We start from the raw sequence: 18,882 nt of genomic DNA, 5'->3' as shown, positions 1-18,882 counted from the left end.
ATGAAGTCCTTGCTCTGTACTTCTTGAACTAAGCTGACTTCTGTCCCAAAAGGTCAAAGATAGGCTGTGGGGCTCCATGGTCCTCTTTCTGCTTCTCTCCTCCAGTTCCCTGAAGAGGGCTTGGGCTGGTCTTCCTTTCCATGATTCCTGAGTTCCTTGATACTCTTCCTGTGACCCACTTCATGGGGTTTGTCCTTTGAGACATCTATAGATCTGTAAATCTTTATCAGTCATTTGGTCACCTGTGCAAAGGTCACATGCTAAAATTCTTCTAAGATGTTCAGTGAGGACAAATGTGTGTCTCTTCCAAGGAATGTTATACCAGGTAGTGAGAAAGACTTAACCCTTGGGTGTCAGTTACCTTTTCTTTATTGTCAGGGGTTTTCCCTTCCTTTTCTGTTCCCATCAGATACCAAGGGACAGAGCAGTGAGGCAAAGAGTAAAGGTGTAGAGTTGGACCCTCCCAGCTCTGCTACATACCAGGTGGTGACCACAGATCAAGTACTTTAACCTCCTCGAGCCTCAGTTTCCTTATCTGTAAAATGGGGGTAGCCATAATAATTTACCCCACTCAGGTGCAACGAGAATACACACAATTGAGATAATACATGCAAGTATCAGTCAGTCCTCTTCAGTCCAGTTCAAATGAACATACTTGTTAAGCCTCTACTATGAAATCGCACAATGGAAATAGACAAGATATTGTCTCAGTTCTCAGGAATTAAGTGTCTCATAGGAACAACAGACTTGGTCTGCAGATTGTTATATTCCGGAGGTGGTATGATCAGGGCTGGGAGCTCCTTGAGAGGAGGGACCATGTCTGATCTGGTTTTCTATCTCTGACACCTGGTACAGTGCCTGGCACTGAGAGGTGCCCCCTAGAAGCTTGCTGAGTGACAGAATGAATGAACAGGTGAATGAGTAAAGGGCCACTAGGGGTTTGTAGGTGAAACATAGAGACAAGAGATGGCTTCACAGAGCAGGCTGAGCTGAGCTGTGGAGGATTTTGATTAGGGTTGAGGTGGGGAGGGCATTGCAGGTGGAAGGCAGAGCCTGATCACAGTCATGGAGTGGGGAGCTTGGTGTGAGAACTGAGTGGCTCCGGGCGGTTGGCAGGTGGATGAGGAGGTAGGACTCGGGGGAGAAGGGAAGCTGGAAAGGCTTGTTGGGACTAGACTCCGTTGGGACTTGGACTAGACTTAAACTCCCCTTCCTTTTCTGCCTCAGTGCCCAGAAAGCTGTGTGATTGTGGGTGAATTATTTAAAGTTTTCGATGCCTCAGTTCCTTCATTTGTAAGTAGTCGGTAATAGTCCTTACCTCACTGGACTATGCTGAGAATTAAATGAGAAAATACATGTAAGGCAGCAAGCATAGTCCTTGGAAAACAAGGTCCCCAATAAATAATTTCCCTCAGCAAAACTCTAACTTGTAATTTGGGACCCACTATTCAGTGAATGAGTAGATGGGGAAAAAATGGAAACAGTGGCAGATTTTATTTTCTTGGGCTCCATAATCACTGCAGATGGTGACTGCAGCCATGAAATTAAAAGACGCTTGCTCCTTGGAAAAAAAGCTATGACAAACCTAGACAGCACATTAAAAAGCAGAGACATCATTTTACCCACAAAAGCCTGTATAGTCAAAACTGTGGTTTTTCCAGTAGTCATATACAGATGTGAGTGCTGGACCATAAAGAAGGCCAAGCACTGAAGAATTGATGCTTTCAAACTGTGGTGCTGGAGAAGACTCTTGAGAGTCCCTTAGAGAGTAAAGAGATCAAACCAGTCAATCCTAAAGAAAATCAACCATGAATATTCATTGGAAGGACTGATGCTTAAGCTGAAGTTCCAGTATTTTGGCCACCTGATGCTAAGAACCAACTCATTGGAAAAGACTCTAATGCTGGGAAAGATTGAGGGCAGGAGGAAAAGGGGGCAACAGAGGATGAGATGGTTGGATGGCATCACTGACTAAATGGATATGAGTTTGAGCAAACTCCAGGGAAGTCTGACATGCTGCAGTCTATGGGGTTGCAAAGAGTCGAACACAACTTAGCAACTGCACAACAACAATAACTCAGTGAATGACACTTACTTATCTTGGCCAATCCATTCTACTCTCCCAGGAATAGCAGGATGACAACACACAAGCTAGTCACCTGAGTCTTTTCTTAATGTATGTGTGCAGCCTAAGTCACTTGAGTCGTATTGGACTCTTTGCGACCCAATGGACTGCAGCCTGCCAGGCTCCTCTGTGCATTGGATTCTTCAAGCAAGAATACTGGAGTGGGTTGCCATGCGAGGGATCAAACCCAAGTCTATTCTATCTCCTGCATTGTCAGGCAGGTTCTTTACCACTAGCGCTACCTGGGAAGCCCACTCCAATATTCCCATGGACAGAGTGGCCTAGTGGACTACAGTCCATGGGCTAATAGGATGTATATCTTCTTAATGTATATCTTTGGTTAATTTTTTAGTTGTTTGATGTCTCAAGTTGTTATGGAGCAATGTTTAAAGAAATATCATGCTTGGGTACAGAGAAGGTCTGGTTTTCACTGACTTCCATTGACTATCAATGGATCCTCAGCCTAAACTTGGTTCTCTTAAGTGTGCTTTAAGGAGAACTTGAACTTTTTACTTAATTTGTGGTATTTCTGGTGTAAAATGTCTTGTCTCCATGGCTTATTGTTTCACCCCATTTCAGACTTCAGAATAGTTTTAGAACCAATAGTAATAATAGCTAACTTAGTGAATGCTGACTCTGAACCAGGCATTGCTCTATGGCTTACATAGAGCATATGTAAGCATGTGGCATCATCTCTGTTAATCTGGATGATGACCCTATGAGGTGAATACTCTCATCCGTATTTTATGGATGAGGAGACTGAAGCATAGAGACATGAAGTGAGTTAAGATCACATGGCTAGTAAGTGACAGAGTAAAGGTTTAGCCTTGGACAGTCTGACTCCAGAGCTAGCCCTCGAGGTCCATCTTGCAAACCACCTGACTTGCTAGAACTTTAAGCACCTAGAGATCAGTCTAGGGATAGGCTGTTCCATTTGTGGTCCCTGACAAACCTCACCTGGCATAGTCATTCCTCGTGACTAGGCTTGGTTTTGACTGGCTTTGGCCAGTAGGACATTAGGAAGATTACATTATACTGTAAGCAGAAGCTGAAAAAACACTTGCACAGTGGGGCTCATCATTTTGGAATGCTGCCTCCACATGAGCCATCCTCCACCATCCCTCAACCTTTTCGTCCCAGCTCAGGTCACAGAGCAGAGACCAGTCAGCCCCATTTGTTCCTCACCCCAACTCCTGGCCCTCAGAAGCAAAGCTAGAATGGTGGTTGTTGTAACCCACTCTGTTTAGAGGAATAGTTTGTTGCACAGTAACAAATGATGGAAATGATTTCCATAAATGATGGAAATGGCCAAGAAGCCAAGGCCAGGCTTGTGTGAAAGATGTGGGCCAAGTGCACAAGAATACCTAGAGTCCAGGGCTCAAGAGATCAATGGAGGTTTGAAACCAGGTGAGCAACAAGTACTCCAAGAGCATCTTTAAGCAGAAGGCCTGACATAGCTCCACCCACTGTCAGGGACTAGGAAAAATGCAGTCACAGGCACTCACAATGGGCGGAGGGCCCAATACCAGGCAAGGTGGACATCTGGCTGGAGGCTCCGGGAAAGAGTAGCTCAAATTTGCATGATAAGAAGGCTCTCAGGAGCTTCTGCCTGGGGTCAGAGCAAATTCCAAGGCCTCTTCAGCCAATGGCAGGACACAGGTGGGAGTCAGTGAACAGAGCGGGGAAGGGCGGACTGGGTCTCCCAGGAGCCCATTCAACTCTGTCTAAATGAAGGTTCCAACAAGCCCTCCCTCATTCTCACCAATGAGCTTTCCTCTCTCCCATCTTGCCAAGGTGTGGGCTCATTGTTTTCTCTTTCCACGGTCAGAGCAGAAAATCAGAAAGAAAAAAAAAAAAGGCTGGACTACAACGTTTCCATCTGCATAAACACAAGTATGTTTCTTTCTCATCAGAAAAGGGTTTCCCAGCAACTGTGTGTTTGTATGTGTGTGTGTATGTGTGTGCACACATATACTAAGTGCAGAGCACATGTTCTTAGGCAAAATGTGTGATGTAATCTAGTTCTTCATTCGAAAATCTTTTTATTTCCTGATTGTAAAAGTAATATGTTGAACAAGATTTAGAAATTACAGAAAGTACATAAAAAATGAACATTTGTCCAAAAATCGCCCATCAGAGATCATCACAATGGACACTGTGGTTATTTCCTTCCAGTATATTTTCCACATTGTTTTATATTTCCTTTATATCATAATTACTTTACTACCCACTGTGGAGCGTGTGATTGATACAGTCTGTCTTTAAAATGTTGGGGATGAACATCTTTTGTTTTTCATTGTCAGTTTCTTTGTACTGATATCTAGAAGTCATATTATTGGGTCAAAGTCATTATTATTGCTTGTTTTAAAAGACATTGATACATCTTGCTGAATTACCTCAAAACATGTTACTAATTTATATTTCTACACCAACAGCAGTATCTAAGAATTCCTGTTTTATTATACACTTGCCAGTAGTAAATCATTTTATTAACAAAAACTGGCGGTGATCTTTTAACTTATTTTCCCTTTCCCTTCTGTAGCATTTGAAATTTGGCATAGATATAAAATTACTTGGCACCGAATTGCTTAGGATTACACATTGATTACTGTAGTGGTTGCCTAGTTCATTCCTAAATCAACCTGTTAAAGGGACTTTGCCTTGCTGTTTTTTTTCCTAATAAATAAATAAAAGCTCTGGTGAGTAGGTGTGTCTTGCCAGTAGTTTTCTAACAGGGTATGTAGATGCTTCATCCATTGGCCTTGACTGGGATGCTTGTTTAGACCCCACCTATACAGGTGTAGAGCAGGGTTAGGAGCATGGATTCTGGAGTCAGAAGGGCCTGCTTTACAAGGCAAATTCAGTCACTTACCAGCTGGGTGACTTTGGACAACTTATTCCTGAACCTCAGTTGTCTCTTCTGTAGAAGAGGAATGATGTTACTTATTCATAGCATTGCCATGTGTATTACATATGACCAAAGGGCATGGCAAATTGACTGTAAGGGTAAGAGTCTAATGCCCTGCACGAACTGACCCTACATCTCTTAGGTGTTAGCCTCAGTTCCAGCTCCATCGGGCACTTATTTTCCTCCCTCTGGACTTTTTTTTACTTGCTGTTTTGTTTTTTTGTTTCCTTCTAGAATACTCTCCCCAGATGGATGTCTGTCTACCTCATCATTTAGGTGTCAGCTCAAATGTCACCAACTCAGATCTTTCCTGGGATCCCATCCCCCATTGTTGTTTGAAAAACTTTTAATTTCTTGAGAGTGCTTAATCCTTCCATGGAATGGTCCTTTTCGCTTTGTTTTGTTATTTGTTTTTTGGCCGTGCCATTCAGCTTGCGGGATCTTATTTCCCTGACCAGGGATCAAACCGAGGCCCATGGCACTGAAAATGTCGGTCCTAACCACTGGACCACCAGGGGAGCCCCATGATCTCATTGTTTAGTGTGGATTTTCTTTCCTCCACTGGCACCAGGAAGGCACCATGAAGAGAAACACTGCCTGTCTCTGCCTTCAGGAACCCAGCGTGGTGCTGCCCAAAGCCGGCACTCAATCAGTACTTATGGAGTGGACTGGCAATAAAGTGATTTTTAAGATCTTGTGCTAGAGATTTTATTTTTTTTCCTTAGAGTAAGCAAAGTAGTTTTCTGCTAGATTTACCTCTAATGGGTCAGAGCTGGAAATACAGATATTAAAAAGTCAGTAAAAATGTGAGAGCTAACGTTGTTCTGGCAAGGTTATGTTATGTCTTAAAAGTTTTAAGATATAAAAGTTTTGACTGATCTGGGAGACTCTCAGCCTCTTCATCCAGTGACTGTGTGTCCACAGTGATGTCTTAACTGCCCTGAACCTCAGTTACCCTGCATGTAAAATGAGAATAACACCCACCTCAGAGGGTTAGCTTGAGGATTAAATACAGGTAACATGTGAGTACCTGAAATAAGCAAGCACTTTTTTTTTTTTTTGGCCTCATGGGCTTGTGTCAGCTTAGTTCCCCAACCAGGGATTGAACCCATGCCCCCTGAACTGGATGGCAGTCTTAATCATTGGACCTCCAGCAAAATCCTAGTCAACATTTAAAAACTGGTAGTTATTTTTGCGTTTAAGAAAAGCAAGAACCAAGTAATGCTGGGCTCTGAGAATGATACAGAAGGAATAATTACTATGAGGTTCTGTTTATTAATTACCATATTCATGAATATTAATTCATAGTCCCAATGAGTGATCATTTATTTGAATAAACAATACTGACCTATGACTCTGTCCTCTTGGGTTTTGGAAAAGCCCATCCCTTTCTACCTAGATGTCTTTGGATATATATGGTTAATATTTCATTAATTATGGTGGAGGGGCGTTGTGTGTACATCAGTGTCTCATATGATGCATATAATTAAGCCACTTTTTGTTGGGAGCGGAAGAAAATTGGGCTTTCCCAAAGAAAAGCAGCTTGCTCCCAAAGTTGCTAACAGATTGCTTCTTAATTGAACTTGGGAGGTGAATTATATGGTGAATTAGAAAAAAGAACAACTCTGAATTTAGTGAATTGTTCCATAAAGGAAACTGTGGGATTGAATTGCAAATGCTGGATGGAAACATTTCAGCCTGGCCCCATGCATCACGGGCCGCTGACCTCTGCTGTTTCAGTGAGAGCAGTGAACAGGCCTGGAGCTCTCTTTTCAAGGCATTGGAGGGCATTCTTTCCCAGAGACCAGCTGTAAGCCTGGGTTTCTTATGCAAAGGAGACGTTTGAATAAACCCCTGTGACTAATGAAATCTACAAGGTCTTTGCATAGCCTCTTACTGAAGAGGTAATTAACCAAAGATCAAATATGGGCATATATATGTATTTTTTCAAGTATTTTTTTTTGTCTTGGAGTCACATGCAAGGAGAATATATCCTCAGTCTCTGAATACTCCCTGTCCTGATTGCCCCCAATCTTCGTCTGCATCAAGCTGTATTTCTCTCTGCCTTGTTCTGTGTGCTTGTGGCTGCAGTTATAACCACAGCCACACCTGTCTCACTCATTTGATTGCTTTTACTGAAATATATGTGAGAAATGACTTTTCTTAGTACTCAATGTCTGTCTCCAGCTCCACATTTTCCATTCCTGGTGAGCCTGGGAGGAAAGAGATTGGTTATAAGAACACATCATGAGATGAGGCTACCTTTTACAGGGTTCTCTCAGTAAAGAATCTCAATTTTGGCTGCACCTTAGAATCACCTGGGGAGCTTTTTAAACTCCCAAGACCCAGGCCATGCCTCAGACCAATCAAATAAGAATCTCTGGAGAGGGATGCATACATTGGTATTTTTCTAAAAGGCTTCCCAAGGTGATCCCAAAGTGCAGCTAAAGTTGAAAGCCATTTTTCCAAGAATATCTATTCCCCTCTCTCTGTAAGCTAAAAAAGACAATATTTTTTCATCAGTGATGCTGAGTTAGAAATGATTGGGGTTTTCTTTTTAAGCACTGTCTACCTGATTCATCCATCTACCTATGCATCCATCCATCAATCCATCCATCAGTCACATATTTTATTGGGTGTCTGCTATGATGTGCCAAGGGCAGTGCTGGGTGTTTATTTGGGCAAGGCAAGGTCCTTCTTCTTCAGGATGCTAAAAACTAGACTAGGGGATCAGCCAAATAGAGAGGAGATGCCAATGACCTGTGGTGAGGTATGTGACTAAGCCCAGGGCGCTGGAGACAGAGAAGAGGGGGCTTCTATCTCAAGAGGAGCAACAGGGCTTCCCAGAGGAAGTGGTGTTCAAGCTGAGCCTTGAAGATCTGGAAGGATTTGGCCAGGCGAAGAGGTGGGTGTGACAGAGGAAGACGCATCAGCAAGAAGAGAATGGAAATCCCAGGCACCCTGAGTAGCTGAGGTGACTGAACACAGAGCAGGAAGCCCTGAGGCACTAGGTGGAAGAGGCCAGCAGAGTCACATCACAGGGGCCTCAGGGGTCCTGCCGGGGTTTAGAACTCATCCCAGGGGGTAGTGGGAAACCTTGGGAGAGATTTCCTCAGGGGAGTAGTCAAACCATATTCACTCCAAGTTGACCCCCAGGCTTAGCTGTAGTGGAAGCAGGAGTTTGGCTGCCCTTCTGAGAAAAGATTAGACCTGCCGATCTCTTGCTGGTAAGGGTGACGGAGGAAGGATGTGTGTTCTTAACTGCTGTGACCCCAGTCTCAATGGTGACCCTGGATGTACCCTCAAGACCTCCTGGAAAACGCCCTAGGTCCCTTGGGAACAGGCAGCGCCCCCCCCCCCCCCCCCCAGATAACCCGACTTGTGCTCTTGTTCTTTCTGGGTCTGAGGCAGAGGGGGAGGAGCTCAAATTTGGGGGGTCCGTCAGGACCCACCTTCAGCTTCTCTGTTACTAACCATCTCTGTACCATCAGGGCAGACAAGTCACTTCACCTTTTGGAACCTTGTTTCCTCATCTGTGAGATGGGGATGTTCTTGGATTTTTTGCCACTGAGTCTTCATGAGGCTGGACTTCCCAGGTGACGCTAGTGGTAAAGAACATGCCTGCCAATGCAAGAGATGTAAGAGACACAGTTTTGATCCCTAGGTCTAGAAGATCACTTGGAGGAGGGCATGACAACTCATTCCAGTATTCTTGCCTGGAGAATCTCATGGACAGAGGAGCCTGGCAGGGTTGCAAAGAGTCGGACAGGACTGAAGCAACTTAGTGCACACACATGCAAATAGTGATGCTTTCCCCACCTTCATCTGCTATGGGCACTTGGTCTCCTCCTCAACTCCAGAGCTTCTATTGTAACACCAAGGACCAAGGGGCCAAAGGAATCAGAAGTCCTCAACCTCCACCTCCTTGGCCTCCTGCAGAACTGCATAGCAATCTCTCCCAGCCATCACTTCCTCAGCCACAGCCTCCAGCTAACCTTGAACCGGGCTGTGCCCAGCTATCCTTACAGGACTATATATATAGTATATACACATATATAGTATACTATATATATATATTTGTAGGAGCCAAGCAGGTCTAATTATTGTAACTCTCCATGCTAGACTGGAACTACATGGACATCTTTCAAATCCCAGCTTCTGTGCCCCCTACTGCCCACTACTAATACCCCTGATTATATTCAGAGCCAGTGCAGTTACAGAATCCTTTCATGTCCTCTGGCTCCCATTTAGATCTCTCAGAATAAAAGCCCTTATTTTGAAAATGGCCTGCAAGGTCCCCCACAGCTCCAGACCCTCCACTGCTCACTGACCTCAGTGTCTGCTATTCTTTGCCTAGCTCATTCCATTCCAGTCACACCCACCTCCCTACTGCCAAGCATACTCTCACCCCAGGGCCTTTGCACCTGCTGTTCCTTCAGTTGGAATGCCTTTCCCCAAATATCTACAGACCCTCTCCCTCACTTTCTTCAGGGTTCTGCTTTTCTACCTTGTGTGAAATGGCAACCCCTCACCCCTAGCATTCCCTGTTCCCCTCCACCCTTTTCTTCATAGAGCTTATCAACAACTGACATATATTGAGTCTTCTATTTGTTATCTCCTCAATGCGGGAGACCTGGGTTCGATCCCTGGGTCGGGAAGATCCCCTGGAGAAGGAAATGGCAACCCACTCCAGTATTCTTGCCTGGAGAATCCCATGGTCAGAGGAGCCTGGCAGGCTACAGTCCCCGGGGCCGCAAAGAGTCGGACACGACTGAGCAACTTCACTTCACTTCACTTCTTCTACTATCCACCAGAATATAATTTCCATGAGGTCAGAGTAGAGTTTGTTCAGTCATATCCTGAGCAGCAGAAACAGCATCTGGCATGTAGCAGGTGTCAGATAAATATTTGTTGAATGAGCGAATGCCTAAACAAACCATTACCTCATTCGAAACTCGCAATGGCCCATTTGACAGATGAAAAGTCCTAATGCCCAAGGTCCCATCTATGCTCACACAGGGAGTAAAGACGAAGCTAGCCTTGGCCTCAGGCTCTCCTTCAGTCTGCTCACCGGCACATTCCTCTGCTGGCCAGAGATTTTCATACCATCAGGATTTCCCCTGACCTTTAGCCCAAGAGGAAATGATATTGCAACTGAAAGAATACCCAGAGGGCTGAGAGCTGGCAGCGAAGTCCCCAGCAGCTGCAGGGAGCGTGTGAGTGGATTCAGAGTTGGCCAGAAAGGCAGCGGACAGCAGGATGAAGGCATGCAAAAATATCCGCGCGCGCCTGGGCCACCGCCCGCGTCAGTCACCAGAGGGAAAGAGGTGGTCTGTGAGTCAGGAGTTGGGATTCAGGAGCAGCAGAGCAGTCTATCGGGGTTGTCTGGGGCCAGGGCATTAGGTTCCATGTTTAGGACCCTTCTTTGGGCAGCACTGGAAGCCTGTGACCTCTGTGACCTCTGGGGCACAGGAAACATCATTGAGCTTCTGACCAGGAAACTGTCTTGAGCCCTCAGCTTCCCTTATGGGCTGGCAACCCTGGGCTGATCATTTTGTGTCTCAGTTTTCTCCTCTGTAAAATGGGGTTACACTTCTGCCCATAGAGTTTTTTAAGCAAAGTCAAAGGGGAGATGGAGAAACTGTTTTGTAAGCTGTGCTTTTCTAAACAGATGCAAGAAGAAATAATTTTGCACCAGTAGCTTGTTCTGTAGATGTTTTGATGTGGTTTTGTAGTCTACTGGACACAGGATTTGTCCTTAAATCTGCTTTGTTGCATCCTGACCTACCCAGCTGCTCAACCACCAAATGCAGGAGACACTAGGGGCCCCTCTCAGTCCCTCATGTCTAAACCATCAGCCTCTCCTGTTGCTCTGCCTCCAGCTATTAATGTATTCCTAATATCCCTGCGGATCCAGCCTCCCTGCCTGCCTACCATGGTCAGCACCTCGACACCACATGCCCATTCCCGAACTAGATTCTTTTCCAGATCCTCCTTCTGCTGGGATGCGCTGGCCCAGATCTCCATGTGGCTGGCTCCTTATCTTCCAAGTCTCAACCCAAATGTCACCTCCCTGAAGGGTCTTCTCTGACCACTTTCTAAGAGGCTGCTCCAGTCCACTTTATCACATGCTGCATTTGGTCTTCAGAGCATTTTCTGAACCTGTAGTTGTATCATTCCTTTATTTTCTTACCTACCATTTATCGTCCAGCTGCCAATTTGGAACTGATGCACCATCTGTCTTGTTCACTGCTGGATCCCTGCTCCCTGGAGTGGTACCTGGTCCACAGTAGGTCTAATAGTGGACAATGATAGACCATCTTCTTGGTGGGTCAGGTGGGAATTTGGTTTCTAGATGATACTAACCAGTGAGATTGTGCATCACTGCTCTTGACTGAGGCAGTGTCTGCAGAGTCTGATTTATAAAGTGAACTGGGAAGTTTCTAAAAGGAAACATCCCAAAGAGGAAGCCAGGTTACCTAAGTTTAAGGTGAGGCAGCAGCCACTGTCACATCACACAGTCAGGAGCAGTACTGGTGACTTCTCCCTGCATCCCACACCAGGGGCCTCAGAATCAGAGAGCATCCTTTGTGTACTGGGCTTTCTCAGGGAGGCGAGGGTGAAGAAGCTGACGATAGTATTCATCCATTCACTTTGTATATTTCACTCCCAGTACCCTGAACTGATTGAGGAAAGGCTACTTTATTAATAATTTGTGAACTATGTGCATGGTTATAGGAAAGCAAGTTCTTTTTAGCTTCAGCATTGAGAACAGCCCCCCACATGTGGTAGGAGCCTGGATATCCTTTGTTAAACAAATCTTTGGGGACTTCCCTAGTGGTCTTGTAGTTAAGAATTCACCTTGTAATGCATGAGTCAGGGAACTAAGATCCCCGCATGCCATGCAGCAACTAAGCCTAAGCGCCCCGGAGCCGTTGCACCACACCCAGAGAGTCCATGCACCACAACGAGAGATCCCACACGAGTCGAATAACACCAGAAGCATCTAAATGAATATATATTTAAAAGAAAAACAAACCAAAAAAAAAAAAAAAAACAACCCCACAAGTCTTTACTGATCCACTGATGATTCTGATCATTCCCTAGGTGACCAGGTTTGTCCCCTCATTTCATGGTGCTGATGTAAAGAAGGCTAGTATGTCCTCATGTGTCTTTTCTTTGTTCCTTTAGGTGGGCTTGGAGAGCAGCCATCTGGGAGCTGGCCAAATGCTACAGCCACAAATGCCAGCAGCGAAGAAGCCAGAGAGGGTAATGTGAGACCCCACCAGGCCTGGGGGTACTTTTTTCCTTTCAGTTGTTGTAAATTTCACATAAGATTTTTAACCATTTTAATGTGTCCCATTTCATGGCATTAATTACCTATACAATGTTATGCCACCATCACCACTATCTAATTTCTGTCACTCCCCGTATCTCTCCTGCCTCCCTGATGCTGGCTTTGGGAACCTCATGTGTGTTAGCAGCTCAGCCATGTCTGACTCTTTGTGACCCCATGGACTGTAGCCTGCCAGCCTCCTCTGTCCATGGAATTCTCCAGGCAAGAATACTGGAGTGGGTAGCCATTCCCTTCTCCAGGGGATCATCCTAACCCAGGGATCGAACCCCGGTCTCCGGCATTGCAAGCAGATTCTTTACCATCTGAGCTACCAGGGAAGCCCTTTGGGAACCTCGTCTTGTACCTTTTACTTTCAACCTTAGTGAACTAGAAGCAGCAAAGACTGTAGGTGAGAGAGTGAGTGAGTGGTTGAGTGAGGTGGGCCGGTTGCCAGAGAAGGGTATAAGGATGGGGTTTGGTTGCTCGGGGACTGGATAACCTCCAGTCAAACCCTACAGTCTGGACTTGATTTTTCTCTCTGGTGCTTGGCTGGTGGGCTGAAGGCTCCGAGAATGGAGAGGTGGCATGATGAGGCTATGGGTACTGGCGGTCTTACAGAATGAGTGGGCTGAAAAGGCAAGGAAGGAAAATACACCTGCCGGAGAGGCAGGTGTAGAGACCCCTGTGGGCTTCTCTGGGGGTGGGGGTGCTGTGGGAGTGACTGGCTGTGGGCAGGGCCACTGTCAGCAAGGGTCTGCCTGGAGGTACCACCTCTGCCTGTCTGCACACCAGCGCCCAGACACGCATGCACTCTAAGAGATTCTAGCCTGGAGATTATAGGAGGCGCCTTACTGCAAACATCTCACTTTGGACGAAGGTTTTCCTGTTCAGAAAGTGTGGCGGAGGAGAAAGGCTGCTGGGCTTGCGTCTGGCCTGCATCCTGAACGAATCAAGGCTATTGTCGACAATAGCATCTCTTCTATATAAAATCAACGCAGAGCAAAGGGAATCATTTAAAATGCTAGAATCTTGTGTTTTAGGGATGCCTGTGTAGAGATGAAATACAAATCATTGTTTGCTTTATTTTATGTTTTTTCTTTAATGTTATTTTATAGTTTACACATACACACATATATAGTATAATTTCATGCTAATGTACATGATAAGTGCATGATAGCATCATATACTTTCACTAGTGTCATGGATTTTTTGCTTTCCTTTTAATTTGGCTACCTTCTTCACTTCTTTTTTTCCACAATTACCACTCTCTCTTCACCAGGTTATGCATGCTAATAACTTTGAATGCACCCTTCCATGTGTTTCTCCATTCTCATATATTCACATATACATTGATACAGAGATACACACATATATAAATATACATATAAACCCATAAACATATATACAGATATACTTTCTCACTGGTTAAAAATAAATGGGGTTATATTTGATACATTTTTTTATGCATTATGTTTTTCTCAATCATCATTACTTCGTGGCAAACCTAAGACCCTTGTTACAATTTCAGTTTATTCTTTTTTAAAATTTTATTTATCCACTTATTTACTTTTGCCTCTGCTGGATCTTCATTGCTGCTCTCAGGCTTTCTCTAGTTGCATCAGGTGGGGTCTATTCTCCAGTCGTGCTGCGTGCGCTTCTCATTGTGATGGCTTTTCTTGTTGCAGAGCACGGGCTATAGAGCAAGTGGGCTTCAACTATTGTGGCCCACAGGCTGAGTGGCCCTGCCACAAGTGGAATTTTCTGGGAGCAGGGATCAAACCCATGTCCCTTGCACCAACAGGTGGATTCCCAACTACTGGACCACCAAGGAAGTCCTCAATTTATTTTTGTTGTTGTTGTTCAGTCACTCAGTTGTGTCTGACTCTTTGTGACCCCATGATGTGCAGCACGCCAGGCTTCCCTGTCCTTCACCATCTCCGGAACCTACTCACACTCAGGTCCATTGAGTTGGTGATGCCATCCATCCATCTCATCCTCTGTCATCCCTTTCTCCTCCTGTCTTCAGGTCTTTCCCAGCATCAGGGTCTTTTCTAATGAGTCGGCTCTTCGCATCAGGTGGCCAAAGTATTAGAGCTTCAGCTTCAACATCATTCCTTCTAATGAATATTCAGGATTGATTTCCTTTAGGGTTGACTGGTTGGATCTCCTTGCAGTCCAAGGGACTCTCAAGAGTCTTCTCCAATACTACAGTTCAAAAGCATAGTAGTTGTTATTATTTAATTTGTATTTCTCTTATTCCTGGTGACTTTCAGCATCTTTTATCTTCACCAGTGACTCGGGGGTGCACTTCTGTGAATCACCTCTTGCTGTCTTTGGGTCATTTTTCTCTTGGCTTGCTGACCCCCTCTTATCCATCTGACCTCATTCAGAGAGAGGCAGATTCTTCTCCCACTCCCCACCACCACCATTTAACAAATGTACATCCGATTCTTAGTCACGTGAAAAATCTGTATTTTTCTGCTTTGCACTCTTGAAGGTATTTTGACTTAGGCGTTTTCAGGCTCCTAGACACCTGATAAACTCAGTGTCACTTCATTTTGGCCACAGATGACCAGCCCTTAATGGTAAAAGTGATGCATAGGGTATGAGGGTGGAACCAGAGGGATTTGCCATTACTCTTTGCTGATAGCGCAGATGGTTACGAATCTGCCTCTAATGCAGGAGACCTAGGTTTGATCCCTGGTTTGGGAAGATCCCCTGGAGAAGGGAACATCTTACCCACTCCAGTATTCTTGCCTGGAGAATTCTGTGAACTGAGGAGCCTGGAGGGCTATACTCCTGGGGTCACAAAGAGTTGGATATGACTGAGCAACTCACACTTTCACTTTTCATTTTCAGTGATGTAGACCCCATATCTAATTTAAGTGACTTATTTCATTAAAAACTATCCCCAAACTTAGTGACTTCAAATTGTGATATATTATCTTGCATGATTCTGTGTGTTGACTAGGCTTCGTGGGGTGGGTCTTTGGCTGACATCATTCAGCCAAAGTCGTTCACTTGACTACATTCATCTAGCAGCTGAGTTGGGTTGAGAGGTCCAGAAAAAGCTTTAGTCACATATTTAGCACCCCAGCGTGCCTCTACACGGCTCCTCTCTCTGGGTGGACCTTTGCCATGGAGTTGTATGTGCTATGCTTAGTCTGTCAGTCATGTCCAACTCTTTGGGACCCCATGGACTGTAGCCCGCCAGGCTCCTGGGTCCACAGGCTTCTCCAGGCAAGAATACTGGAATGGTTGCCATGCCCTCCTCCAGAGGATCTTCTCACCTGGGATCGAACCCAGGTCTGCCGCATTGCGGGCAGATTCTTTACCATCTGAGCCTCCAGGGAAGCCCAAGAATACTGGAGTGGGTAGCCTATCCCTGCTGCAGGGGAACTTCCCAACCCAGGAATCGAACTGGGATCTTCTGCATTGTAGGCAGATTCTTTACCAGCTGAGCTACCAGGGAAGCCCTAACTTAGGTAGTCTAACTAAGTTGTTAACTTAGTTGTCTAACTAAGATTTTTTTACAGATGGCAGCTGGCTTCCCAGAGAAAGGAGACAGAATCCACCAGTCCACTTAAGGTTGGGACTCAGAACTCTCAGAAAGCTACTTCTGCCACATTGTATTGATCAAAGAAAGCCAAAGGGCCAGCTCAACCTCAAGAAGAAGAAAATAGATTTCACTCCTTTGTGTGAGAAGTGGTGTGAGCTTATAGAAATGAGAGCTGTGGCCATATTTAGAGACCATCTACTGTCTTCCCTCACTGTATCTTGTCTGCTCACCAGCAATAGCTATTGTTAAGATTTTTAATATTTGCTAGTTTGTTGGGTGTAAAATGACCCAATCAAATAAACTTGAACAGTCAGGCACACTTGCGTTTGCATCCTAGCTCAGCCACTTTGTAGCTACGATCTTGGATAAGTTCTCCAGCTCCTCATCTAAGGTTTGGCAAGGATTAGAAACAATATTTATGCAAAGCACATAGCCATGTGTCTGGAACATAAGAGGTACTCAATGAGCGTAGCCCTTCCACTTCTTTCTCTCCACCTTCACTTCCAAGAATTATATGACCCAACAGTGGAAGTGCGTTGTCCACCTCTGGACTGGGATTTCACAGCTGTTCAACAGCTGCACAGAAACACAATTAAGGAGGACAGGAAGGAATAAAGCTGCCGCCACCCATTAAAATTCTGCCTCTGATTGGGTTGTACATGGTATTCACATTATGATGAGAGATCTTCTCGGGTGTTTTAGGGAGGATGACAGCACTGCCCCACCCACACCCCACGCCCCTGCAGCTGGCTACATCCACAGTCTGCAGCCCCTCAGATGACCCTGGTGTGTTTGAAGGGGATAATGTCAAGGTTAGGCCAGTCTTTCCAGTCTGAATCCCTCCAGTATTATCACAGCAGACGAGTAAGTCTTTAAGCATCCAGGGCGAGCTGGAGGAGGAAGGAGACCCCCAAGGTGAGGTGAGGATGGTCCCTTCTAGCTTGTTCCTCCAGCCCTCCCATCTGTCCCTCCAGGGCATTGTCAAGCGCCAAACTGGGTACCTCTTGTTTTGTTTGAATTAAAGATAAGACAAGTTGTGTCAATCTCAGATTCCCCTTTAATCACAACCCGCCCCCCTTCCGCCACCCCCCAGAAAAAGAGACTGCCCAAGCAGGATAAAGGATCTGAAGGGAGTCTCTGGTTGGTCAGCTGCGGCAGCAGGTTTATTTCCTGGCATTATGTGGCTCTCTTCAGCCTTGACGGCGGGGATTTGTGCTTCCAGCCTTGGGGAGTGCTGGGGAGCTTGGGGAACTACTCACTCGGCACCCCCCGGCAGACCCTTTGGTCTGAGGAGCCTTCCTTCTCTGGAGATGAGAGCTCAGCATACATTTGGGGGCTGATAATGGGATTAATGAAATGAGGTGTGTAACTGTTCCTCAAATGAAGCTGTGACTATTTTGATAGAGCCTGATTTCCAGAACCATATTCATAAAAGAGAAGGGACTTTTCCCTTTCTGTAGCTGTCCCTTGAGGGCTTTGGTCTGAACAACCTGATTCAGTTGTCCCAGAGAATAGGGATCCCTCAAACTTGGGCACAGAGCATCCAGACCCCTGAATGTCACTCAGGTCAGCATATCTGGGTGTAAACTGAACCTGACTTTGGACATTCTTTATAGCCTATCCCCAAATGCAAACATGATGGTGATGATTGCAGCTCATGTTGAGTTCTAACCATGGCAGGAGTTTGATGTTCACCGCCTGGCTCCACTCCCATGACACCACCATACAGCAGGCAGGAGGGCTCAGGGGACAGTGGCTTGTCTAAAGCCACACAGGTAGTGAATGGCAGCATTTATTTTCAGCCTAAGTGCCCCGGACCACAGGCCTCTTGCTCTTAATCTCTGGGCTACCTCATTGATTCTCAAGCTTCCTTTTGTGTCCGAATCACCTCGGGAGCTTGAAAAAAGCACAGACGTCTTGACAGTCCTTTAGGTTAATTGAGTCCCAGTCTCCCAATCTCAATGCAGGGGGGTGGACACCAGAATTTTTTAAAAGTTCCTTGATCAAACCATTGTGGAGAAGAAGCCACAGTCTCCACTTTCACCCAGCCTTTCAGAATCACCGCAGGCAAGGTGTGAGTTTGCCCATCACCCATGAGGTGATGGTTATGCAGATGGCTGGACCATCAGGGTGTTTACTTCCAGTGTGGGAGGGACCGGTTGACTAATCGAAAATCTGCAGTTCCTCGGTTGAGAAGTCTGGGTCAGGCCTGATTCTGTTTATGATGCGGCTGTGCCTTCAGCTGGAAACGGAACATTGAATAGCTAGAGCCGCTCTGCCTTTTCAGAGAGGAGAGGGTACACTCCCAGAGCCAGGGAATTTAAATGGACTTTATCCCCCAGCCCACCCCAACCCCCAGCGTGTTAAATCCTTTCAGACACCCCTGTGCTCCTCTTCAAATGCAGGACTCTTGGACCATAATAAATAATTACATCCTTCTATTTGGACTCCGATTCCAGATAGTAGTAATCCAAGAAAATCCAATAATGACAGTTGCATTAAGATCCTTCTTCCAGGCTAAGCAGAACATCTGTTTAGACATATTTTTAATCGGCAAATGCTTCCTGTGTTGAGTCCTCAGCAAATTAAATTTCTCACTGGACCGAGGGGGAAACTGTCATTCAATAACCCATCTCTGAAAATTACACTCCAGCCTCTTTCCAGGTGCACTTAAGATTTTCCCATACTGACTCGGCTGCACACAGGCCCTTATAACACCAGGTCACGAATATGGATAAGTGCAGCTTCTCTGAGAAACATCGGATTCCTTAGTGTTAGTTCCTCAAACAGAGAAGTATTTTTGCCTGTTCTCCAAGGGGGAGTTGGCGGCAGAGGAAAATTAAGAGACTTGTTGAAAACCATATGGGAAATGAATAACAAACTTCCACTTGCTACATCACTGCCTGTGATTACTTAAGACAGGATGATTCTCAGGATTTAAACATTAAGGACTT

At 45.5% G+C, this 18,882-nt stretch overlaps 1 protein-coding gene across 1 annotated transcript in view; it reads left to right on the top strand.

Annotated features, from left to right (window-relative positions):
* TLL2 (tolloid like 2) overlaps positions 1–18,882 on the top strand; it is a 134,475-nt gene that overhangs the window by 49,685 nt on the left and 65,908 nt on the right. Inside the window, exon 3 of the mRNA XM_065920056.1 lies at positions 12,225–12,302. Coding sequence (XP_065776128.1) covers positions 12,225–12,302 — 78 coding nt within the window. The remainder of the gene's footprint in view (positions 1–12,224; positions 12,303–18,882) is intronic.

The sequence above is a fragment of the Muntiacus reevesi genome, chromosome 2 (assembly GCF_963930625.1).
Source record: "Muntiacus reevesi chromosome 2, mMunRee1.1, whole genome shotgun sequence".
Lineage (NCBI taxonomy): Eukaryota > Metazoa > Chordata > Mammalia > Artiodactyla > Cervidae > Muntiacus > Muntiacus reevesi.
Note: the sequence above shows the minus strand (reverse complement) of the source record. Positions and strands in the feature narration are given on the sequence as shown.